At 39.5% G+C, this 25346-nt stretch overlaps 2 protein-coding genes across 4 annotated transcripts; one reads left to right on the top strand and one right to left on the bottom strand.

Annotated features, from left to right (window-relative positions):
• Positions 1 to 2818: 2818 nt before the first annotated feature.
• Positions 2819 to 7900, bottom strand: RAN (RAN, member RAS oncogene family). Its single transcript, XM_031592722.2, has 7 exons — positions 7793 to 7900; positions 6884 to 6926; positions 6083 to 6167; positions 5869 to 5994; positions 4710 to 4897; positions 4171 to 4341; positions 2819 to 4063 (listed from the first exon to the last, which is right to left on the bottom strand). Exons 2-7 carry the CDS (start codon positions 6917 to 6919, stop codon positions 4019 to 4021), a joined length of 651 nt encoding a protein of 216 aa, XP_031448582.1. The 5' UTR covers positions 6920 to 6926; positions 7793 to 7900; the 3' UTR covers positions 2819 to 4018.
• A 2414-nt stretch (positions 7901 to 10314) lies between these two features.
• Positions 10315 to 25281, top strand: STX2 (syntaxin 2). 3 transcript variants are annotated; one of them, XM_031592721.2, is made up of 11 exons: positions 10315 to 10578; positions 14810 to 14881; positions 15265 to 15364; positions 15953 to 16027; positions 17375 to 17448; positions 17646 to 17754; positions 19870 to 19943; positions 20054 to 20191; positions 21577 to 21687; positions 22301 to 22349; positions 23816 to 25281. In XM_031592721.2, exons 1-11 carry the CDS (start codon positions 10549 to 10551, stop codon positions 23905 to 23907), a joined length of 924 nt encoding a protein of 307 aa, XP_031448581.1. In that variant the 5' UTR covers positions 10315 to 10548; the 3' UTR covers positions 23908 to 25281. The 3 variants fall into 3 exon arrangements, with proteins under 3 accessions (XP_031448581.1, XP_031448578.1, XP_031448579.1); XM_031592718.2 differs by having other exon boundaries at positions 10322 to 10578; positions 22301 to 22428; positions 23816 to 23914; XM_031592719.2 differs by lacking the exon at positions 22301 to 22349 and having other exon boundaries at positions 10330 to 10578.
• Positions 25282 to 25346: the final 65 nt, after the last annotated feature.

Raw genomic sequence — 25346 nt, 5'->3', positions numbered from 1 at the left:
GCCCAGGTGAAGGTATCTTGCTGGGGATCCTTGCTTATTTGAGGCCTTCTAAAGGTAAGTAATTTTCTTCCTTTGTTTCTGAGTCTATGGTTGCTGCATTTGGGCTTATCTTCACTTGCTGCTCTGCTATCATTGCTGTGCTTTCCATCACATTGTAGCATTACAGTGTTAACATAGAAATAGGCAACAGAATGAATCAAGCTCAGTGCCTCTTAATTTTCTCAGTGCAGCTCCAAGTTACTGAGTCTTGATTTCTTTAAATATTAGAAGTGTGATTTCAGAGACAGTGGATCAAACACTAAAGCTATTATAAATGTTACATGAAACAGGGCTGTTTGTGTTTTGGGTTCTTGTTTTCTTTGAATGACGTTTAGGAAACTTTTTCTTGCTTTTTTTAATGTTTTGGTCCCTTCAAGTAAACAGTTGGAACATTAAATTCTACCAAAAAATAAATAAAACTACTTTTTCTTCTAATGAACATCTACAGACACCTTTTCATTTCAGTGATAACCTCTAGAACACTAAGATCTGGGGGAAGTGTCGCTCACTAAACAATCTGTTCTCTTTGTAACAAGCTAAAAGAGCTACCCAGAATTGAATGGTGTGGGTAATTGTCTTTCTAAGTCCAAGTCTGTAATCTTAAACAAAAAACAAAACAAACAAACAAAAAAACCAAAACCACAACACTGGAATCTTGGTATTGACAATAGAACTTTCACTTCAACTTCATGTAGTAATTGAGTAATTAAATATACAGTGAGGCTGTGGCTTGGCTCATCAGTTGAGTCACTGCAGGTCTGTTAAATAGGTTCATGATACTAAGCCATGTTTTCAACCATTAAGTCCTTTCAAATTGAACTTTACAGGACTTGTCAGTTAAGTTTGCTCCAAAGCAAAAATAGTCTTTTTCTTTCTTTCTTCTTTGTTGGTAAAGCAATAGCCTAAACCAGAGGGACAGGCTGCAAACAGGAGGCCCCAGACACTACAAATCACCTTGGCTGTCTCCAGGGCAGTGGTAGAAAATGTTACTGGCCTAGGACAGCACAGTCACGTATATATCCCTAACATCAATTCCCAGGTTCTGGACACACAGAGATGGTTAAAATTGTTCCAGGGCACGTGCAAGAGCTCCTTCATGGGATGCTCATATTCCAGTTTGAGCCAGGAAAAAAGATTGCTAAATCAGATCAATGGAAGGACAAAAACAGACAACACACCCACATGAAAACTGACTGATGAAAGGCAGTGCAAGATTTATCTTTTCAGTTGTTTCAAAGACATTCACTTTGATCCCACTGGAGAGGCTTTTAAGGGTTCAGACAACTATTGCCAAAAGCCAGGTGAGAGAAGAGGACTGGTACTGCCAAGTGGTTTCAATTAAACTCCAGAAGAGAAAAAAACTCTCAGCATTGCTTTTTGTAGCAGTTAGTATGAGCAGTTAGTATTGAGTATGAGCAATGGAACCATCTAAAGGCAGAAGGGGAAAGACGTAGGTAGTTGTTAAACTGTAACTTCCAGACATAGGATGGACAGACTTTACCCTTCACCCTATTAGGCTTTTTATCTTATTTCCTAAGGAGATGCTCAACTCTCCTTCACTTAATAATACAGAAACAGCAAAACATTTCTTCAGGTATCCAACTTGCACACTGCCATCACAGCTTTATTATGGAACTGGAAGTAATGAGCTTGTACTTCATCCTACCTCTGAATGTCAAAACTGAATCTAGTCTAACCATAAGTTATCCAAATATCTGAAACAAGGTGTTGGAGTGGGAAAACTTACTAAGTGATGTGTAGCAACGTATCAGAGCCCATGTTTAACCTCAGAGAGCAGTTTAGGAGGCAGAACAAAGTTGGTACTGCAAGGGATTTGTCTTACATCACTAATGATATGACTATTAAATAGCTTCTTAAAATAATTTTCCTCATTACTTGACTAAGTAACTTTATCTTCCTTAAACCCAACTATTAAAAGGCTGCAGAGCTGTAAATCTTTAAAAATTTTAACAAATTGCAGCTGAGGAAATTGCACACTCACATCAGCACAGCCTGCGTTATTCAATCAACCATTAGCAGCTAAATACAAGAAGGAAAGTTGGAAGGTTTACTTTGCAGGACTAGAATTGCTGCCTACTCCCAAGCTTTTGAGGACTTTGTATTAACACTTAAGAACCTCATAGTCTTGTCACATCTCTTTTTAAAGATGAACTATCTCACTCTGCTTTAGAAGTCTTTAGCTGCTTGGTAGTAATTCAAAGCCTAGTGCCTGGATAGAGCAGGGGAGTTGTAGAGATTACACCACACACCTATGAAATAATACAAGCCTAACTCATACTATATTCTTTTCCCACCCTGTGCTATCAACACTGTGGAATTACTTTTCTGAATTATCTACGCTTCTGAAATGGTGTTTTTTTGTGAGATAACTTGAAGGCTTCCCCATCCAGTAAATCAGCAGCAGGTACTCAAGCTACCAGCAACCAAGACACACACCAGTCAGTAAACTCTACAGAGAAGACCCTGTAATATGAAGCTGAAGCAAGATGATGCAGCAGGAAATTCCAGTGGGATGTTAAGTCAAAGTTTCTCTTTTCCCAAGGCAAGCATGACATTCCTCATCTTCCCCTTAAGTGAAATAAGTTCTCAGTGAACTAAAGTGCTTACAATCTCATTATTTTAAAAACCCACAGAACTTAAACTTACACGAATTATATAATATTGTTCTCAAACATTTAATAGTCAATTTTTGCTGATATGCATCAGAATGAAGTGTTAAGAAATACTCAAGTAGGAGTTATGTATACAAACATGCAAGTTAAAAGGAATGAAATGCTCCACTTTATTAAGAAACCAAAAATACAAAACTGAAGAGTTCCAAGGCTTCACATACTCAAACACTACTGAAAAATGGTTTCTTTGTTTACTGGTAGTACTAATATTGACCAAGATTATTCTCTATAAGTGTTGATGTTTTCCATCATTTGTGCTGGAATAAGCTAGTTTCAAATTAAGAACTTGGTGCAGTTACAGTAAAGTCTAGGTATTTATGGGTTTCAGTTAATATGCTGTTCTTTAGCCAAGATTTAGCCAAGAGCATTTTAAGCTCATCTACAACTGTTTTCTAGTTAGTGAGTTTTAAGATGCTTAGTTTCATCAACTATAGCTCTACTGAATGATGCTCCATGCAAAGATACAGCTTGTAGTCACTTAACAGACCTAAATGTCATTCTTGACTACTTAAGAAAACAGCTCTGTGAAGGCATGTTGTAATACAGTTAAAGTTAAGAGAAAGTATCTAAAGGTAGCATATGCAAGCTGAACTACATTAACTCTTAAGACACTCCTCAGAACACAAACATTCCCACTTGCTATGGGTCAATTTATGCTTAGCTGGCTGGCACTCCAGCTCCACTTGCCAGTCAAGTGTTTACTGCTTTAGTTTCACCTGGCAGTTAGTTCAGCTTCCCTCAGATACTTTAGTTATATGCTTCAGGAAATCAATGGAAGGTTAACTGTTAGCTCTGATTTAGTAAGAGGAGCATAACAAAGGGAAGAAAATATTAAGAATGCAGAGACAGACAAGCATTAGCCTCAGTTAAAAGACACTTTCAAGACTTTTTCTAACAACGCATGAAAATTCACTTGCTTAGAGATATTTGAAATACAACTTTATTATCTAAACAAAAAAAAAAGAATGGGAATGACAGAAACAAGATTTACCACATAACACTTTGATGTGACTGCAGCAGTCTTATATTTGAAACTCAAAAGGGAAAGTAATTGCAGTCCAAAAAACAGCTAAATATGCAGGTCCAAAATTATGAAGTTTTGTTGGGTTTTTTGTTTTGAACTGCCACACTCACTCCGAAGCCCATTCATCTCTTTCAGCATCCCAAAGATTAAGCACATGTTCTGCTCAGCTAGATAATAAAGTGGCAAACACGCTGCACCACTGACATCACAGGACAGTTGCCTATAAAACTAGACTTCTGACGCTGGGCTCCAGCTTCATCCCTCACAGGTCATCATCTTCATCTGGCAGTGCAGTGGTTTGAGCAATCTGGAAGAGAGAAGTAACATTTAGTAATTGTTCTTGGTTACTTGCCCCAGAAATCTAGATACTAGCTGTAAGGTAATCATTTGACTGTACCACTTTTCCTAAGTTACCTGTAAGTCTTGCTCATACTGTGCTGCCAGTGCTGGGTCCATAACAACTTCAGGTGGTGCAAGAGCAGGCATGGCAACAAATTCCAAGTTAGGATCTCCAATTAGCTTCCTAGCAAGCCAGAGGAACGGCTTCTCAAAGTTGTAGTTACTCTTGGCTGAAATGTCATAATACTGAAGAAAAAGAAAAAAGTATATTCAACACATAGAAGACCATCTGCTACCAACACTTAGAACCTAATAAGATGCACACAATCAGCTCTAATGTGTCTTAGTATTCTTTTCAACTTCTTGACTTCTGTCTATGCCCTCAGAAGCATTTGAAATACGAGAGACTAGAAATGCAGTTTCATGCCAATATGCAGAAATTGATACTCTTAAGAAACAGTGTGATCAAAGATATTTCAGGACACAATAGCACCTCTACTTTCTCCTGTGACTTGGTCTAATTTCATCTTATTCCTAACTTTGAATGACTGAACAGCACACAAATGCAGTTAATAGACTTAAGTCTCTAATCCTGCAAACTCATGCCATCATACCTGGAGATTCTTCTTCCTGTGGAAGACAATGGATTTTGCCTTGACTTTTCTGTCCTTAATATCCACTTTGTTGCCACACAACACTATAGGGATGTTTTCACATACCCGTACCAGATCTCTATGCCAGTTAGGTACATTCTTGTAAGTAACTCTTGATGTTACATCAAACATTATAATGGCACACTGAGCTGTAAAAAAAAAAAAAACCAAACAATTTTGTCAAACAAGCAAGCACTTTCTTATGAAATGGAGTGAGAAAGAGTACCCACAGTAATTACTTATTAGGGGCACCAGCATTAGCTTTCTTCTCAGTCTCACAGTTGATAATATGCTGTTTACCAGATCAGCATGCAGGAAGATCAATGTGCAGGAGTCCACAGAACTCAGCCCATGACCCCATCCTGTCATCTTACATATTTGGTGCTCAACCCTAAATGCCACCTAGTTTTATTCATACAGCTGTCCTGTGAATATTCTACTGTAATCCTCATGTAATTCATGCCATACAACAAAAGAAAATTTTAGTTCATCTAAGCACCTGAGAAAGGCATCTTAACACCTACTGAACTAATCTCAGCCTATTGAGGCTTTCAGATAAGTTGAGAGCTTGTAGTTCACATCTTGGAATGCCCCTGTCCAGAACAGCTTGCAAAAGAACACTTGATTCTGATATTTCTAAAGGAAGAGTCAGGCTTTAAGCCTCTCTTGCAGAATGTTAAAAGATATGTAGGTGTCTTAAGTACTCACAAAACAGAGCTTGAAGATAAGGGACTATCACTACATATCTAGAAAGGCAACTACATATCCTTAATAGAGGTTGGAACTTCTTTATACTGTTTCAAGTTTTACATCTCGTTTCTTCCCAGTCTTTGCACCAGCACAGGATACTAATACAGATAGTTTTTACTCAATTAAGCACACTTATCTCTTAACCACTTAATTTCATGAGAACTATCACTTAAGGTACATGATTACTCTTCAGTAATATCAAAGCAGCAGTAGACTGAAACTAAGTTTTAGTACAGAAACCTATCTGATCATATTTATACAGAATCTGAAAACTCATAAACCAGCTTATCAGTGAAAGCCACACTGAAAGCTTTCAGAGTGGCCAAACTGAATAGAACACAGGATCTCTCTACATATAAACACATCTTACCTTGGATGTAATAGCCATCTCGCAGACCACCAAATTTCTCCTGGCCAGCTGTGTCCCATACATTAAATTTAATAGGGCCTCTATTAGTATGGAATACCAGAGGATGAACTTCAACACCCAACGTTGCTGCAGTAATAGGAAAGAGCACTCGGTAAGTTGAAAACTATACTTTTAATTCTAACACACTAGATTTTGAGTATTTCTTCAGACATACCTACGTATTTCTTCTCAAATTCACCAGTCAAATGACGTTTTACAAATGTTGTTTTACCAGTGCCACCATCACCAACCAGGACAAGCTGTAAATACATTTAAGTAAAGAAGGTCAGAGCAACATGCTTTGTCTTACAAAATACTGTAGAGTAAGCACTGAAATTCCCAATGAAATAGCTTACTATGTTGGGCTCCAATTTGTTAAACCTGTCATTCTATAACTCCTGTCCAAATTCAGCTACTCCCTGTAATTGACAACTAGAACACATTGTCCACACAGTTATACTAAACTACAAGCATCTGAATTACTGGAGAAAAGAACTGTAATCTTGTAATTGGAAAAAAACCTGTTTTAGTAACAATTGGGATATACTAGATGAACACTGTAAAAAAAAAAACACAACAACAAATATCAATCTTCCATGAAGCAGTCTTAATGACTTCTGGCTGTTAAGATAACAACTCTGCTCAATGATGTTCTGCCCCTAGTAGGGGATGTAGCATAAAACAAGTTGCTCTAAATCACTCCCAGCACTTTGTTGCTGTGAATGTTGCTCCATGAAGTCAACACGTTTTAAGTGGTACTTTATGTAAAGTTATTTTTATATAAAGCTGCACTATCAATCTGGTGCTATTTGCAATAGACTGCTGTTGTAAGGCAAGGCAGCACACAATGGGCTAAGCACATTACTAAGAAGTCAGCACTTTAAAACCAAACCTACCATCCACAGCAGCTCTTGAGAGTTGTTCTTGATACTTTTCTATAGAAGAGGAAGAAAAATACAAAGTTACGACCCCTTACCTTAAACTGCACTTGGGGCTCTCCTTGGGCGGCCATGCTGGGTCTGCAGGGGAAATGGAAGCATGTGAGCTCACAGAGACGAGCTGGTTCAAGGCCCCGCCGGAAGGGGCCGGCCGCCGTTCTCGGCTCCCAAACCGCCTCCCGAGGCGCGTGCTCCGCGCGCCAGTCAGCGGCCGCCGCCGCGTAGGCCGAGCTTCGGCCCGGGCCGCCGCTCCCCTCCCCGCGCGTGGTCCCGGGCCCCGGATGGGGCAGGAAGAGCCTCCGGGCCGCCCCGCACGCGGCGGGAACGCGGTAATGGCGGCAACGGCTCCCCGCCCAGCCCCGGAGCCCGTAACGGAAGGCCGCCGCCGCCGCGCCCCTCGGGCTTCCAGGCTACGAAAACGGGGCCGAACCGCGGCCACCGCGGGGCGCCTCAAAGAAAGCCGGCCTCGCCTCGCTCCCTAGGAAGCGCTGCCCCGCGTCGCTCCCCCGTCCCGCCCGAAAACCTTCCCGGCGGCGGAGCTCGGAACGCGTCCCGCCGGGCTCCGAACGCAGCCCCCGTCCCCGCAGCGCCGGCCGGGCCCCACGGCACCATGACTGAGCAGCGCGCGCCTCCCCTCCCCCCACGGCCGCCCGGGCCGTTGGAGGCCCCGCTCCCATTCCCCTCCCGCCCGTCGCCCGCCTTTTCCTCCGGCACGGAGACTGGCGCCGCTCTCGCCCCGCACGGCTCGCACCGAGGGGCGGAGGTCGGGGCCGCCACGCAGGCACGGCGCCCGGCGCGGCGCTCACGCGGGCCCGGCCTCGGCGCGACCCAGCCCAGCTCCCGCCGGGCGGCCGCTAACGGCAACCGCCCCACCGCCTCCTTCGCGGCGGCCCCGCTTCCCCCCGCCCGGCCTTAGAGGGAAGAGGAGGACGTCCCGACCCCGTTACCTTTCACCGAGGCTGCTATCCGCGTCGCTCCGTGCCGTGACTGGGCGCTGGGAAGATGGCGGAAGCGCGGTTCAAATACCCGGAGAGCGACGCCGCGCGGCCGCGGGGAGGGGGAGGGGCCGGCGTCACGTGGGCGGGCGGGCGCGCCGCTCGGACCCGCGGCGGCCGTTGTTGGGCGCCATGGCTGCGGCTCGTTGGGCGGCCCGGCTCTGCCGGCCCCGGCACCTCGTGTCTCTGCGCGGCCGGCAGCCGTCGGAGCGCGCGGCTGCCGCTGGGAAGGAGGCGGGTGGGCAGTGCTCGGCTCCGCGCTGCCCGTAGCATTCTCTGAGCCCTCGCATTCGGATTATAGCGGAGCGAAGTTGTTCATAAACTTTGAAAGGACGGGGCAGATGCTTTGCATAGATGGATGCATTCCCAGTTCCCGGCTTCGCACTCATGTCCGTGTGCTCCGATTTTTCCCCTGCTGTAGTTCGGCAGTGTTCACTTGGTCTGCATAATGCCGGCTGGAGCATCCATAATCTAGAATGGATGGATTTTTAAATGCCTCTGGCCTGAACTAACGCCAGTGTTATTCAATGGTAGATGTTACATGCAAGTGCAGCTCATGTCCTGTTCGTCTCCCACTTCGTGGCAAAGTGGAGAGAAAATCTACAGGAGTCACTGCACTCTGCTCTACATTTTGCTTCTTTGATAGCAATTGAATCTTAAGCACTGCATAAGATTTTCTTTGTTGGAAAAAATACTGCCTTGCTGAACCGGTTGCTTATTTCTTTTTTCTTTGTTTTTTTCTTTCTTTCTCTCTTCCTTTTTTTTTTTTTTTTTTTTTTTTTTTTGGACAAACTGGTTTTTGGTGCTTGTTTTGTTGGTGTTCTTCAGCACATTTGCTGATCACCTCCAGGTGCTAGGAAGAATATAGAATATGTTGTGTAATATGTAGCCCATACATTTTTCTTAGCACAGCACTACCTTTATACAACTTGTGAATTCCACTCTTCTTCTTGGCTAATAGGTGTACATTTATAAGTAGGAACCCACAAAGCCACGTTAATGGAGTTTGGCAGTTTTTAAGAATATAAAAACTTCCAGGGAATAAAAAAATCAGTCTCTAACTTTGTTTGCAGAATGCTCAGTGTACTTCACAAACTTCTTGGAGTAAGAAATGTATAAGTAAACAATCTTCTCTTTCTTCAAACGTAAGCGGTAATACTATCTGATACTTTAACTTGGAATAAGTAAAATCAATGGCTAAAAGTCCCTTACCACAAGTTTTGAGCTCCTGTCAAATATTTACAAATGCTTATAAATTATTGTGTGGGATCCAGGTGTTATCATGCAAAAGTCAGTAAAGTCAGCGTTCAGTTCAGAGGATGTACAAAACACCTGCTCCAGATAGCTTCATTCTGGAAAGGCAACAGAATGCTTCCAAAGTGTTCATCAGCTGTGTTAGGTCACTGTCTAAGAGATTAGCCAGATATCACAAGATACTCAGCAGAATAATTACCTTTAAAACACTCTTACGTGATGTTCCCTATATCTTGATTTGGGTCAGCCATGAACAAACTCAGCATCTCAATGAGGCAGACAAGCGTGCAAGGAAAAAGACAGCCCTTCAGTAAGGGTGTGAAGGTGCCCATGAGGAATGGTACAAAAGGATACAGTCACAGAGATCAACAGTATCTTAACTTACTGACTGCCCTATTAGCAGGAAACAAAATCAATTTGTAAACTGTGACAAAGACAACAACGTGTGGACGTATCTCTCAAGTCGAGCAGAGATTGTGGAAGCATCTCTGGAATAGGAGGTCCAGCAGGAGCCAAGGTGTGCACTGATATTCAAGGCAACACCAGGAACTGCACTGAAAGGTTTGAAGGGAAGTTAGTGCCTCTCAGCACGGTAGGCAGAATGGCTCGTACACTAGTTAACAGCAGCTCACAGTGCTGACTCATGAAGTTTAAATTTGCAGTCTAACACTAGAATAACATTCTTTACTGCTTTGGGGGTCCTATCACTGCAAGGCAAAGCTTTTCAACGCTTTCTGGCTGAAGAGTTACAAAAAAGTGGGTGTTCCATCTTCTGCTGCAGGAGAACGTGTTTCTCAGCTCCAGTCAGGAACGGGTCGCTCAGCGCCGGCGGTCAGCAGCAGGCTGTGCGCCTCTGGGACTGACCGTGATTTTGAGAAGCCTATCCACGTCAAGCACCGGAGAAAAATTAAATGAAACGCAACGACATGGCAACGTTTGACAACTCCCTCACGACAGTCACGTTTTTTTGAGGGTATATATCTGGCAGCACGGCCGCCTCGAGACCGGCACCTCCCTGCAGGTCACTGCGGTACCGTACAGCCGCCAGCGCGCGCTCCTGCACACGCACGTACGTTTTCCCGCCCATTTTCCTCACGGCACAACCCCGCCCCCTCCGCTCGCGCAGCCGCAGATCCCTTCCCGCCCAGCATCGCCCGCCGTGACGTCAGCAAAGCCCCGGCGAGCTTTCCGGCGGGCGCGTCGGCCGCATGCGCGAAGCCTCGTAGCGTCACCCCGGAGCGCGGGGGGCGCGCGTGTGCGCTGCGCCGCGGGCTCCGGTTCGTCGCGTGGGGAGGAGTCACGGCCGTTGCCCCTCGCACCGCGGAAGGAGGGCGGGGCCGAGCGCTGGGCCCGGCCTGAGCGGGGCGGCGGCGGCTGCTGCGGGGGGGGCGGCGAAGGGCGAGCGAGCCAGCCCGCGGGAGCGGCACTCGGCGAGGAGCTGAGGCGCCGCGGGGATGAAGGACCGGCTGGCTGACCTGGCAGAGGTGAGGGCGGCGGGGGCCGCCGTGGCCGCGGGGTGTAACGGTCGGAGAAGGGCGCGCGGCCCGGGCCGCTGCGGCGGCGCCACAGGCGTGTCCTCGGGGCGGGAAATGCTCGCGGCGCGGGTGGGACCGCCGTGCCGGACGGGAGACGTGTAACCGGCGGTCCGGCTCTCCGCAGGGTTTATTATGCCCGTGTTGACAAAATGGAAGCTTGGCGTGTTTATCCGTTCCCTTCCTTCCCTTTACTTGCGTTCTGGAAACGGCATTCTGAGGAAGCAAATGGGGTAGTTGGAGGGAGGCGCAGCGATGCCTCTCATCAACAGGATGTGGCCTGGTTTAAATGAAAGTTTTCCTGCATGGTTTTTCACTTTTTTTTTTTTCTTTTCTAATTTGAGAATAAATAGAAATGGTGAACGCCAGTGTATGTTGTGTGTACTCTCCCTTTTTGGTTAAGTGTGGTATTTCTTTTAGGAGAAATAGAAACTGAAGTTTGCATGTTGTTAGAAGTGATAATGCCTTTCTTGAGTCCTCTTTTCGAAGGGGGAAAAATGTTACCTGTCAGTGCTTGTGGTTTATTAAGATATAACATTGTAGCTATTTGATATTCTTGTAAATACATTGTATTTGGTGCTTAAACAGTGTTAAAATACTTGCTGCAGAAAGAAATGGCATGCCTTTAACGGTTAGTATAGCCTTCAGGTAATACTGCATCCCATACCCAAGTAGAGGAAATTATGCCTTCTGTAGAAGGTGGGAACCTTAATGTGGTGCTGGACCTGCCAGCTGCCTGGTACATCTCCTTGGCTGTCAGAAAAGGAGCAATCTTGATGCTCTGAAAGAATCTCTTGAAACACTGGTGTGGTTTGAATAAACTGTTGCAGATCAGGGGAAGCCTGGTATCTGTAGATTCAGTGACACCTGGAGCAACACCTCTGCAGTAGGAAATTCTCTGGTAAGTATTTAAGGAGGCTCATAAGACTTCAACTTTAATGTGAGACCTATGGTGATCAAGTCCAACTTCCCAACCACTTCAAACACCAAAAGTTAAAGCATTATCCAAACGCTACCTGAAGACGTGGGGTGTCAAGCCACCATGCCAGGTTGTCTGTTTCTAACCACTTTCATGGTGAATAACTTTTCCTAGTGTCTGATCCAAACCTCCCAGGTGCAGCTCTGTGCTGTTCCTGTGTATGCTGACATCGATTCCATGAGAAAAGAGCCCAGCACCACCTCTGCTTTTCTCCTCAGTGAGTTATAGGGAGCAAGGGCGTCAACTTAGAGTCTCCTTTTTCTCCAGATTAGATAAACCAAGTGATTCTAGAGTGCATAAAAACACATTAAGTAGTATTTTTTTATGAGCTAAAGGTTACTTGTGTAACAAAGGTAATGAGTTACTTGGGACAGGCAACCATAAAGATTTACAGTGTCCTGAACGTTGCTTCCTTGTACGCCATTCAGTTCTATGAATAATGTGGGAGTGTGTGTGTAAAGCTATGGTGTGCAGGGACAGCTGTGAATCTGATATTTGTGAATCTCAGATTTCTATCCCAAATAACTTTAGACAACACAGCTTATTTAGCCTGTAAGTTCTCTGTGCAATTTTTAAAGGTGTTATAAGTTGTGCATGGACAGCAGCTAGGCACCTGCTGCTTTCTCAGAGTGGGGGTAGATGGGGTGTGGTGGTGCTGTACTTCAGGAGCTGCTCTCACTGCAGCATTCTGCTCCAGTCTGTCAGCTGGTTGGCTCTGACTCATTGGGGTGGTGATGGTCATTTCTTTTTGTAGCCTAACACAGGAAAACAGCTCATGATCTGGACTGAGAATAACTTTGAATTGAATTCAGGGGCAAGTAGAAGTCATTTTTAAACCAAAAATCTGTTCTATTTCAAAATTTAGTAATTAATTTGGTAAGGGTTCTTGAACTAGCCTTACTTCTGCCATTATGGAAGGCATGCAAAATGTCAGAAGTTCAATAAAGCATCCCATCTCAGCTGGGAGCTGAGAGAAATGATATTTGCCCAAGTATCTGGATTCTGTCATTTAACCCCACCTTGGAAGAAATTTGATACGTTGTGTATGTCTGAATGTTAGAGGTATATGGCCCAGATTCTCAATCCCAAGGTCAAGGTTAGAGCTGCAAACAGACCATTAGGTTGCCATTGGCATCAATGTAAGACTTTTTTTTATCAGTTCTTTTTATAATAGTACTTGTTCTTTAGAGATAAGGCCTAGGAGAAGGAGTATGTTTGTGCTAAATTTCATCTTGGATGGACTGTGCTTGTCAAAAGAACATGTCACTTCAGTTGAAGAGTTAGTGAATAAGCTATGTCTTAGGTATGTGATGATTTAAGAACATAAAGAACAGAGGGTGACAAGTCATCAGGTGTCCTTCAAGTGCTGATGTTCAAAGTAGACAGTACATAAATCTTTCAGCAAATTGTAGAGAGCCAATATATCTGTCATTCACGTCACTGCAACCAAACGTGAAGGCAAAGTACATGTGGGACAGACTGCAGGCTGCCTGATGGCGCAGCTCAGCTTCGTTGCAGCTGCACTTGTATAGGTAGGACTTAGGAGAAAGACTTCATACCTTTGGTTTAAGATTAGCTCAGATGTTTAGTGTTTTAATAAGATTTGACCACAGAAAAAGCTAATGTTTAATCTCTTAGCTGATACCATTTTCATTATTTTTGTTTCATTATCTAAATAATTTCCATATAAATAATTAGAAAACATTTTTTTATTCAGTAAATGTATGCAGAAGGTGTTCTTTACATAAATGATGAAAACAGACATCTTTTAAAATGTAGCTCATTGTTGCCTTATGTCTGGTGACTTTTCAGCACCACAGTCTTTGATATGAGTAAAAGTTAAGTGACTTCTTTTGGGCATAGACTGTCACTCATTTTATTAAGCAAGGCTGTTAATTTGTTACAATCCCTAAGGATGGATTCTCTAATATTGTCATAAGGATCATCTCCCCGTGAGTAACTACTAGAAATGGCTGGGGACGTGACATGGAGTGAATTGATCATGGAGTGGTCCAAGAGAGCAGTAACATCTCAAATCTTTTATTTCAGCTGGGACACCGTGGTTCCTATGAGCATGAAAAACAGGTGATTTCTGACGAAAGTATTATTATACAACTTAATGGATTCCTTAACAAAGTGTAAATGAAAAATTTACTTAAAGATTTGGAATACCCCAGTAGATCTTATGCTTAGACCCTCATTGAATGTAACTTAATTAGGAAATAAGAAAGTTTTGACATCAGTTGGTTGTGAAAATCCTTTAATATTACCTATCTTGTAATTAGTTTTTGTAAGGTGATAATCCACTGTCTGTGGAACAATACAGTAATCTTGTTCTAATTTGGATTCAGTGCAGTTCAGGCAGTCTGTGCACTACAGAGGGAACTAGAGAACATGAAACTGGAACTCCTTACTTCTGTCATGCATGGCTCTCTTCCCTTGACCAAATTTGAATCTATTTATATCAAGAACCACTTGTGCTGAGCTGACTCATCGTTTAGGGAAGTGCCACTCAGGGAATGCACTGGGCTGAGTGCTCTGGAAATCTGCAGGAGCCATCACTGGGAGCTGCTGCTTGGCTGGCTCCTGTTCCCAGGGTTTATCCATTATGTAATGCATGCATGTTTAGTATAACACAATTATCTCTAAATTGGTGTTGAATGGCAGCTTTGAAAGCACCCAAGGGTGAAACTAGTAAATAGTTGTTGATAGCTCTTTGTTCTAGCTTTCAGTGTTTGAATCATTACATCACATGTCAGAAGGTCATCAATGCTCCTCTTAGCAGTTCTCTGTGAGGGTTTCATTTACTGTCTCCATACTGGTGAAACTGGATATGATTTGTTGGTTCATGTGGGATTCACTGTGGAAATATCTTTACCAAGTGAGAGAATATATATTTATTTGCAAAACTATATTTTAATACTTTTTATGACAGGGAATGAAAACTGTAAGAGCTCTTAGACTGGTTCTGTCTTAGAGTTGTTTATAGAGGAGGACGTGCTTTAGCTTCCCAGTTTTATAGTGGTCAGGTGACTTTCTTTGACCTCTGCTTATTTGTTTTTAGATTGCAGTCTTCAGAACAGGGACAGCTCCTAACTTATCAGGCTGCTGACAAAAATGTATACGCAGAAGCAATAAGGAAGAAACCTTAGTGATGTCAAAATAGTATCCTGAGTTTTCATAGATTTTTTTTATCTTTTACAGTGTAAAGGAAATGAAGATGGAGAGACTGTTATTGTTGAAAAAGACCATTTTATGGATGATTTTTTCCAACAGGTGAAGTTTTACGTACCTTTTTGCTACACGTGACTTAAAATTTTCTTTGTTTATTAATTTCTGTTGTTTCTGTAAGGTTCTGTCTTAATAAATAGTGAAGGCTCTAGACTGTGATTTCTTGCATGCCACGCAGCACCCTCCTCAGTGTTTTCCTGGGTTCTTTTCCATGGTACATAAAAGTATGAATGTGGATTTTATTGTTTTGAATGCAGAGCTGTTTAAATGTCCACGGAGGGTGGTTGCAGTCTGAAATTTGTCAGATATTTACTACTGTTGTGATTGAATACTTCAAGATTTGAAGTACCAAAGATGTATTACAAAGACCCAACAACTTGACGTGTGATTGTTTTAATGCTTTCATTGACGTATTTCTCTTCTTCTAGGTTGAGGAAATTAGAAATAACATAGCAAAAATAGCACAAAATGTGGAAGAAGTGAAAAAACAGCACAGCATTATCTTGTCAGCCCCAAATCCTGAAGGGAGTGAGTATCACTTGTTCTAGATTTCAAGGATGTGTGACTGGATAGCTGAAATAAACAAATTTGATTTCAATCTGTCAGAGTAGAACTCAGCAGTTGTTCTCAGCACTTCATAGTCCAAGGCATGCCTGTGCTTTAGGCAGGTTTTAGTGAACTGGGAAGAAAAGATGCAGAGGTATTTCTGTGGAGTAATTTTTTGTGGACCTGATTCTTATGTTATTGTTGAAACTGAACTTGTTTTTAATTTTTTTTTCTCCATATCTTCCTTATTTGTGGATGGATGTGTGTGTATTCTTCTGAGTGATTTCTGCTGATTGCTTTTTTTTGCTTTAAGTCATAGAATCAATGATCGTCTGGTTAATGAAGCATTCATCTGAATCCTTAAAATCCATGGTCCTTGCTAACTCATCTGATAGAGCACAATTTTAAGCACAAATGCAATAATGCATCTGTACTGTGTAGGGACATGACATTGCTTGTAATGACGTTGCTAGTCATAGGCAGTGTCTAAAGATTACTTGAATGTTTTTTGAGAAGTAAACTTTCTGATATGTTATCAATAATCAATAGTTCTGGACTTCTTTTTTTAAGGAACTAAGGAGGAACTTGAAGAATTAAATGAGGAAATAAAGAAGATTGCTAATAAAATTCGAGCTAGGCTAAAAGGTAAGTTGTGGGGAGAAGTAAAATTGTCATCACCTGTAACATACTCAGGATGCTAGCAGTAGCAGTGTTACAGATGTAATGTATTGCAGCTGAATTTATAACCTTTAACTCTGTTCTGTATCTGTATGTTATACTGTCCAGCTCTTGTCAGCTGGTCCCCAAATCTTAAAAAAAAAAAAAAAAAAGTAAGAAAATAATTAACTGTTTTAATCATTGAGCCCTGAATATAACATTTCAGCTTTTTGTGTGTGTTGATACAGATTTGGGTCTTGCATGGTTTTGAGTTCCATAACTCAACATATTTAATTACTGTTGGTATTGGAGGAGAGAATTGCAATGAACCATGATAAGGACTTCTGTCTCCATACATTTTATGTGCTGCTTTTTTTTTTTTTTTGATTGCATACCATCAGAACCTTACTCTGTCTCTCTTGTTGTTGTGCTTTCTCCTCATTGCTTAACGTCTTCCTCCATGATGTCAACATTAAACTGGAACCCTGATAACGTGTTTTTGCAATACCTGTATTCTCTTATTATTTAACCTTCTGAAAATAAAAGAACTTCCCCATTCTTGCCAACTGATGTGCAGCGTATGTCACTTACATTATTCTCTACTTCATCCTTCCTTAACACACTTCATAGCTGATAAATACCAGATCTCAGCACAGCCTGCCTGCTCAGGGCAAAGAGCTGGTTTGCAGAAATAACGTAGAAAGTACAAAGTAATTTCTCTGTGTAGAAATTTATTTTGTGACTGAAATGTTGTTCTGGGAGAAGATCAGCTGCGAAGAGGCAGTCTGTGTGACAAATAAGAAACTGCTCTATAGCATCTGTTGTGTTTTAAATTTCTTCAGGCCAAGTAATTTTATTGTGAGTTTCCCCATAGGTGTTCCTTTACCTCTTCAGTATAAGTTTTGAAGTATATTGATTCTTTGAATATCACTAGATTGCAATTACTGTATACTTTTGTTCTCTAAACAATTAGATATGGTGTTTATCACTTAAAATGTAAAGGCAACCTATTTTGTTAGATTTTTTTGAGCTGTCCCCAGAGTAAGCAGATATAAGTGTGACTCTACAAAAGGTATTGATGTAGTTACTGTTTTAAAAAAATAAGTTATTTAAAATAGATATAAATTTCACTTCCCTTCCCCCTCCACCACCACCACACACATACAGAAAATGTGCATGCAAGAAAAGTTAAGCATGTTCATGTGATGCTTGTGTATGAAAAAAGTAAAGATGTATAGTGTTCACAAACAACTTTGAGCTGCACTGTCGAATTTACGCTATCTCATGTACTGTATTTGCTCTGTTGATTCACACTATTTTTGTATTTACTCTTAGCTATTGAACAAAGCTTTGATCAGGGTGAAAATGCGAATCGAACATCAGTGGATCTCAGAATAAGAAAAACTCAGGTATGATAACATAACAAATTTAAAGAAAATGAAAGGATGTTACTTAATCAGAGAATAAGTTTCACTTTCCTGCTTCAGAACTCCACGTTCTGTTTGATTGAAATTTCAATACCACTTTGATTGTTGTACAGTCATATTTGCTCTATTAAGAAAGAAAATAAACCTTTTTGCACATTTTTAAATCCTGAAAAAAACAGCACTCTGTATTAGCTCACAAGTTTGTGGAGGTCATGACGGAATACAACGAGACCCAAACTCTTTTTCGAGAGCGCAGCAAAGGTCGGATACAGAGGCAATTAGAGATAAGTAAGTGACCTCAATATGCTTTTTTTAAGATAAAATAAAAATAAATATTGTATTGTTATACCTCCCTTTTTTTTTATTACTTAAAGGTGGTACTGAAGACCATGCACCTTGGCTTCTTGAAGCATGTGAAAGGGAGAGGAAAAGAAACATTTCTATTACAGAATATTAAATAAAAATCCTTTATTTCTTAAATTTTCAGTCTTGTAAAGGAAACATTTAGGTTGCATGCAAAAGCTGTGTTTTCAAGACAATGAATGATTCTATAGTGACTGTTATGAAAAGCCATTCAAAAACATGATAATCAGGAAGTCATCCATTTTCATGTTGTGCTGTTTGTGTCAGTAAGAATCTGTTTTGTTTGTTTTTTGAAAATTCATCTGCAGTAAAATCAGTACTACTGTTAGACATACTGTAATCATCTGTTGAACGATTCACCCTCTTATTTCATTAATGCTAATTGTTGATTCCTAAGGGCCCTTAACTTTGACCTACAGCATCTATTTCAGAACATATCCAAAACACCCATAACTTCTTGTAGCTGAAGTTAAACTTGTGAATGTTTCCCGTAAAGGCAAATATATCTTTAATAAAAAATGAAAACAGAAAAGTTAGCAAATTGTAAGATTTCACTTAACATCTGCTTCTTCTTTCTTTTTCATTAGACTTGCATACTGAGTATGATTTAATTCAGCATTTCAGTGTAATTTATTTGGCAAGTTAAATTCTTTGCTCATGTTTCTGAGGGAAGGGACCCTAGTATCTCAGCATGCAGTTCTTTTAGGTTAATGTCATAATGAACTAATTTGCTCCTTTTCCTTTTCTTCAGCCCTAAAAATTTTAAGGGAGGATTTGTAGCATTCTTGGGTATTAATGTAATTAACATTAAAACTGTAATTTTCATCTGTTAAGATAGAGTTAAATAAATTAATACAAATCCTTAATCTTCCTATGTAAAATAAGTTGAATATACTGTGTACAATAGAAATAACTTGAATATGCGGTGTAACTCAAGACACTTGCATTCATCTTACCACTGCAATGGCTAACATGCAGTAGAGAACAACATAAGTTGTTAGGTGAACTATGAAAACTAAAAATGAGGGTAGTCTATGGGTGGTAATCTTCTCTACAAGGGATTTGAATGTAACCTTCTGTTAGCTGCTAGAGTCTGCTTTCTGTGAAGATTCTATCCCTTGCCACAGTGGCTGGTGGGAGGGAGGGAGCAAATCAGGTGTCAGTGCAACTTGGTTGTGTAGGTAAATACTGAATCTTATGTAAATACATACAAGTTCTTCCTTGTGCAGAACACCCAGCTGGATTCAAATGTGTGTTGTAAACATTTCTGATCAAATTCTTCAATTTGACCAAAAAAATCATCAGGAATTCTTCACCCTAGTTTTGAATCTGTCACATTTATCTGGCTACTACTTGATATTTTCTGTTTTTTAAATGCAAGCTAGTATGTAGGTCACTGCATGAAGTAATGCCTCTCATTTATTTCTGTGGAAATTACAACAGATACAAAGAGTATAACACTGCTATATGATAGTGCTTTGTAGCTGAGAATTTGCTCTATTTTTTAGCATAGTTACCACTATTAGCTGTGCATTTTTTTGCCTGCTTCGAACAGGAACCTGAATGTAGCTATTGTAAATATCTGCTCTAGTGGAGGTAACCCACTACTGCCACTGCTGAAACTCACCATACACTGCCTCTCTGTTCAGTAAGCATCCATGAATGTCAGTGTGTGCAGTTTTCTGCACGAATGAATTCAGCGACACACCTTTGCTCCATATGCACTTCCCTGTCAGATGCCTTTTGTCAGGCTGTCCCTCTGCTGCCATTTGTCACATGGCAACAAGGCATGAAGGAATGTTGACAGAAAGGTTCAGCCTCTCCTGCCATTCCACCAACATCTGCCTCTGACATCATGGGTCAATATAATAAACAGGAAGCATTACTTTTGGATCGGCCCTGATACCCAGTAATGGCTAAGTATTGCTTTTTTTATCTTGAAAAATTGCAATACAAGAATTTTCTCTTATTGTTATCCTTCTGCAAAATTTTATTCATTATTATGTGATGTTATATGAAGTACTGTTATGTTTATTCTAGCTGGAAAAACCACCACTGATGAGGAACTGGAGGAAATGTTAGAGAGTGGTAATCCTTCAATTTTCACTTCTGACGTATGTATTTCTGGTCCAGTCACGTCAATAATCTGTTCTGTTTGTTCTGCTATTTAGAAGTGTGTCTCAATGCTTAAGTACTTATGTCCGTATCTTTTGTTCTACCAAAGATTATATCAGACTCCCAAATAACTAGGCAAGCTCTGAATGAAATTGAGTCACGGCACAAGGACATTATGAAACTGGAGTCCAGCATACGGGAACTGCATGAAATGTTTATGGATATGGCTATGTTTGTTGAGACTCAGGTAAATGAACCAATTAAAATACATTTACTGAAGTTATTTTTTTTTTTTGTCTTCGTCTTTAGAAATATGTGGAAGTAATGCAGATCTGTTTCTTAGTGTTTTTGGGCCACAGTTAGAATATATGAAAGTTCATCACTAAAATTTGTTTTGTTTTGAACAAATGTACAGTTGAGATGTACTGACAGTATGTGTTTTGAATAACTAAGCCTAGAATTTCTTTGCAGTTAGGATCCTAAGTATACTTTCTTCTGCTACATACTTGTATTTCAATACACGCTGGAACCTTCTATGTGTGTTTAAGAACAACTCTGTCCTGGAATACTGGCTATTGTTGTGGAAGTCCAGGATTCTCACTGATATGGTGATTTGTAAGAATTAAACATAGCAAGGATTTTTGCAACTTGCGTATAATACAAAGGCATGATTGTTACAATAAGCACAAACATAAAGGGATCAGTTGAAAAGTAATTCAGTTTGTCTCTCATTCATGTTTTTTAACTTGAAGTATGTGTAAACTTGTTATATTTGCAGTCTTTGTATACATATTAGCTAACTATAGTATTTTGATCTTCCATTCTTAGAGGTTTTTTATTTCTGCTGGGAAGTGAGAGGAATAATGTTGAGGAGAGAAACTTTCCTGAAGAGGACCTTTTTCTAAATTGAGTTTTGTTCTTTTTAAGTCCTGTGTTGCTTTAATGTTAAATATATAGGCAGGGAAAACTGGTAGTTTCCTAGTGAACTAGAACTAAACAAAAGTAAAAAAAATTGCTTGTGCATCATTCTTTAATGCTTTGCTGTTTAATGCTGCTGAGTTTTTCTTCTGATGGACAGAAATGCAGGTAATAGACTTACTGTTACTTTTCACCAATCCTCCATTTCATTTCCAAATTTCATTCATCATAATTAATTTGAATTTATGTATTGACATTATATATGCTCAACTTTGTATTTTGCTTCCTGAAGTTACCACTGTATGTGTGGGATTGCTTTTTTTTTTTTTCTTGAAGATAACCATTAGACTTTGTATCAAAATAGTCAATATCTCTGCCCACTTCAAAGCACATCAGGGATGTGTGACCTTTTGGTATGTCAGTTTTAGACTGAACATCTGAAAACATATCTTTGAATGCAAGGTGTGTTTTACCAGTCAATGGTGCATTCCTTCAAAACTGAAATATACCTCCCCTGCCCATTTTGGTTAGATCTTTAAGCCCTTGCTTCTCATTCCCTTTTTTTCATTGCATATCAAAGCACAAAGTCTGCCACTAATGTAAAATATTTTGATTAAAATGATGTTGTTATCCTGTAGCCTTTTTTCTCAGATTCATGGAACAGGGATCCCCAGATGCCAGTAATAAACTTTTTGTTCAACGTTTAATTTTAAGGGTGAAATGATCAACAACATAGAAAAGAACGTGATGAATGCAACAGATTATGTGGAACATGCTAAAGAAGAGACAAAGAAGGCAGTTAAATATCAAAGTAAAGCACGAAGGGTATGTGGTTTTCTTGTAATTGTCCTAGTCAGCAAGTTAACATTGTGTGCTGTTAAGCAGCCTTCAATTTTAGTTGAACTTTTTTGACTTATTCAGGTAGAATTAATAGATGTACTTACCCTATTTTAAAGATTTGGTATTTAAAATTAGAGAGAAAACATTGGGTTATAGGGCTTTTGTTATAAATCAGTATATGACAGAGGAAGATTTACCAAAGGATTTCACCACCATAACAAAAGCAATGTGTTGAATTTGTTTGATAGCTTTAATACTAAAACTTGGTGTTATTAGCAGAGAAAGGAATCTCCTTTTATTTTTATGCCTGTTCTGTTAACTATAGTTAAACTCCAGAGGAACCCACTTACATACTTGTGAGCTGTGGTTTTTTTTCTTTTTGATCACTACATCAGTGTTAATCACAGTAACTTACCTGTAAACACTGTTTAAAAATGTATTTTTTTCTTATACCAGAAGAATTGGATAAAATTTTCTCTAAGCAAGAATGTTGCAAGCTTTAAAAATGAATGGGGATCTGGGAACTGACTTTTAAAAATTGACAATAAATACAAGTTTTAATGTGCCTGATATTAAAATAATACTTTGTTTTTGACAGAAAATGTGGATTATTATCATTGTGTCATTGGTGTTGATTGTTGTAATTGGTCTAATTATTGGTTTGTCTGTTGGTATTCGGTGATACTTGGATAACTTCAGCATGCATGACTTCCTGCCAGCGTGGCAGTAAGTAACTAATCAACTAATTTTGCTCTTATTTTGTTCTGGTAACTTCTTTGTACTAACTCTTAATATGCTTTCAGTTACCTCTGGAGAGGGAGGCAAATTTGACATTAACTGGTGACTCCTTCTCACCCTCTGCATGCTATAAAAGTTCCATGCATGCTGAAAACTGACATCTAGTGGTGAATTGTTAAATTTACAGATTGCAGTCATACTCCTGATGATCTGTAAACACAAAACGAAATGAGGAGGGGAAAAAAACCCCACAACTTATTGTCTCAATTCTTTGAATTTCTAATATATTTCAAGTTCACATCAACAAACAGACTACATTAAGATACAGGTTACAATTGGAACTTTGTCAGATGTGATCTTCTGGTTTTAAACAGAGCTTGCATTGAAGTAGGTGATTGCAGGCCATAAAGCTGGCTATTTTGTGTTGTAGAGCATCCTAAAATGAAGCTCTTGTATTAATAGTAGTCCATATGAAACCAGATGACAATGTATTTGTAAGAGAAAATCTGCAGAGATTCAAACCTGAATTTGAGGATGCAAGTGTGAGAATTCTTTCAATATTAATACTTTTGCTATACTAATCTACTTCTTATCATAATAACATCTAGCCAGGCTAAGGAGATGGTAGTAATTAACTCAGAAGAGTCCAGCAGAAACTCAACTTTCTACCTCTGGGGTCTTCAAAATATTTATGAAGGACCATGAGGGAGTATGTTCATTTCAGACAGCTAGTCAGGAATTCTGCTGTTTCTACTAACACCATTTTGGTATGCATGTTTTTTAGTTCTGACACTAGATTGGAGTTTTTTCTCACCTTTGGTTTATGTGCAGATAACAGGCTTTACTGTATTGTTACTGGTAGACCTACGTGACATAACATCACACCTCTATGTATATTCATAGAACCTTTTGATTATTGTGCAGCTCTTCTGAGCTTTTAACTATACAGTATTCTTAGTGATGTTTTGTTCAATTTCCCTGAGTGCAATTGCAAAAGTTTGAACAGGCTACAAATATTTATCCAAGGACGGCAGCTCTAGGCAGTGTTACTATATTTGACTTGACTTTGATAAGTAGATGTTTGTTGTTGTGGTTGTTTTTATATGTAATACTTAAAGAAGTTGCATATGGGTAATAATTATTCTCAAAATAAAAGTACAGAATTCTTACACACCTTAGTTACTAATTGTGGTTATGTATGTTAGAGAAGAATGACTAACAACAGGAAATCATGGCAGTAAGTTTCATTCAAAAAGAAAATCCAAGCACTTGAAATAGATACCAGTGTTATTAGTTTGCTGTGGGTATACACGTATTTAAGTAGTTTTGTATCTGTCTGGATGCTTCAATCTGAACTTCTCTTTTTTTTTTCCAGAAATTGATATTCATAATTATATGTGTAACTGTACTACTTCTGATACTTGGAGTTGTCCTAGCAACAACACTATCATAGCAAGCGTATTCTAAAAGATGCACATTTTCAGAAGCTCCAAAAGATATCTTCAGTAAAACCAAACCTTTTTTGATAGAAGATGCCTTACACAGATATGTGATGATGACCTATCATTAATGGCTAAAATGAAAACAGTCACACTTAATGTTTACTTATAAATGAAGATTGGAATGTACCAGGTTATGTATATTTTTATCATAAACTATACATTTACAGTAAGACTGAAACTTGCTTTTAATTGTTTTGAACTAAAGCAACTTGGATGCTTTCATATTTCAGTGTTACAAACAGTTTAAATAGGGAGTTAAGATACTTGAGTTTTGACTGTTTGGATTTTTTTATTCCTATCGCTACTATAATTCTAATCACAATTTTTATAACCTTCCCTGTGCTGCTTCTAAGTTAGTACTTCTGTGAACATATTTTTAACTGTAGCTATGCCTTTAAATGTATTTATTCACCTTAACCTTAAGCTTAATACTTAAAAGTTATTTCCAGCAAGTGAGAAAATATTTTATCCTGAAAAAGCCACTTAGATATTTACTGGTCTGCCTCCTACATTACACTTTGAGAAGCAAAAATTTTTCTTAAAAAACTTAGCAGTTTTTTTTTCTATATGACAATGGCTTATTGCTTTAAATATTTCCTTGTCTTTATATTAGAAATTTTTTTTCTGGTAGAAGTAATACAGAAACAAAGCACACAATTTGATCTTCATTAGGTAATTTTACAAATCATTTTTGTACAAAATAACAGTTCAGCCTTATTGCTTGCAGGGATGATGGAAATCATACTTGCTTCAATAAAGCCAAGTCAAGATTTGATTTTCAGAAGCTTGCTAATGTTGTGGTGTGAATAGAGCACACGGGAAGAATAAACACTCAGAAAACTTAAAAATGTAATATAGACTAAGACACTGATTTGTTACAAAATGTATTATATAACATATATGAAGTGTTTTAGTATATATGCATCTGTGTTGTAATACTAGCTTGCAAGACTTGAAAGCTTGAAAGACTTCATATGTAACCAAATAACTGCATTTAATGTTAAAGGTTATTTTTGTATTTTGTGTGTAAAATATTTGTAACTTGAATTTTTGATTTCTCATTGTTTAGGATATCCATGTAGATATGTAGATATATTTACACTGTAAGAGAAATAGAGGAAATTATAACGTGTGACTTTTTAAACACGATTTAAAACAGTGCTTGTCAATGTTTCCAAATATTAAACTATAACATTATTTGCAATAACTCAGATTAGAATCCTTGAACTTACGTTTTATGAGAAGTGTCTGAGATCAGTTATTCACTAAAATGTAATTCAGTCTTTTTTTACTTTGTAAAATTCAACCAAGTTTACAATATATTATATATGTATGGATATTCCTGCTTTGTCTGATTATACTGTGAATATGCTGGAGCTATTCAGATGTCAAACATTAAAAACT

This window comes from Phasianus colchicus, chromosome 18, assembly GCF_987193195.1.
Source record: "Phasianus colchicus chromosome 18, bPhaCol1.hap1.1, whole genome shotgun sequence".
Taxonomy (NCBI): Eukaryota; Metazoa; Chordata; class Aves; order Galliformes; family Phasianidae; genus Phasianus; species Phasianus colchicus.
Note: the sequence above shows the minus strand (reverse complement) of the source record. Positions and strands in the feature narration are given on the sequence as shown.

Coding starts and splice junctions, on each gene's coding strand:
- RAN (XM_031592722.2), bottom strand. CDS start 6,919: ATGGCCGCCCAAGGAGAGCCCCAAGTGCAGTTTAAG. Junction 4,898..5,868: donor AGATGGCTATTACATCCAAG/GTAAGATGTGTT, acceptor TTTTTTTTACAG/CTCAGTGTGCCATTATAATG. Junction 4,064..4,170: donor AGTATGAGCAAGACTTACAG/GTAACTTAGGAA, acceptor TCTCTCTTCCAG/ATTGCTCAAACCACTGCACT.
- STX2 (XM_031592721.2), top strand. CDS start 10,549: ATGAAGGACCGGCTGGCTGACCTGGCAGAG. Junction 17,755..19,869: donor ACAGAGGCAATTAGAGATAA/GTAAGTGACCTC, acceptor TGTTTATTCTAG/CTGGAAAAACCACCACTGAT. Junction 21,688..22,300: donor ATCAAAGTAAAGCACGAAGG/GTATGTGGTTTT, acceptor TGTTTTTGACAG/AAAATGTGGATTATTATCAT.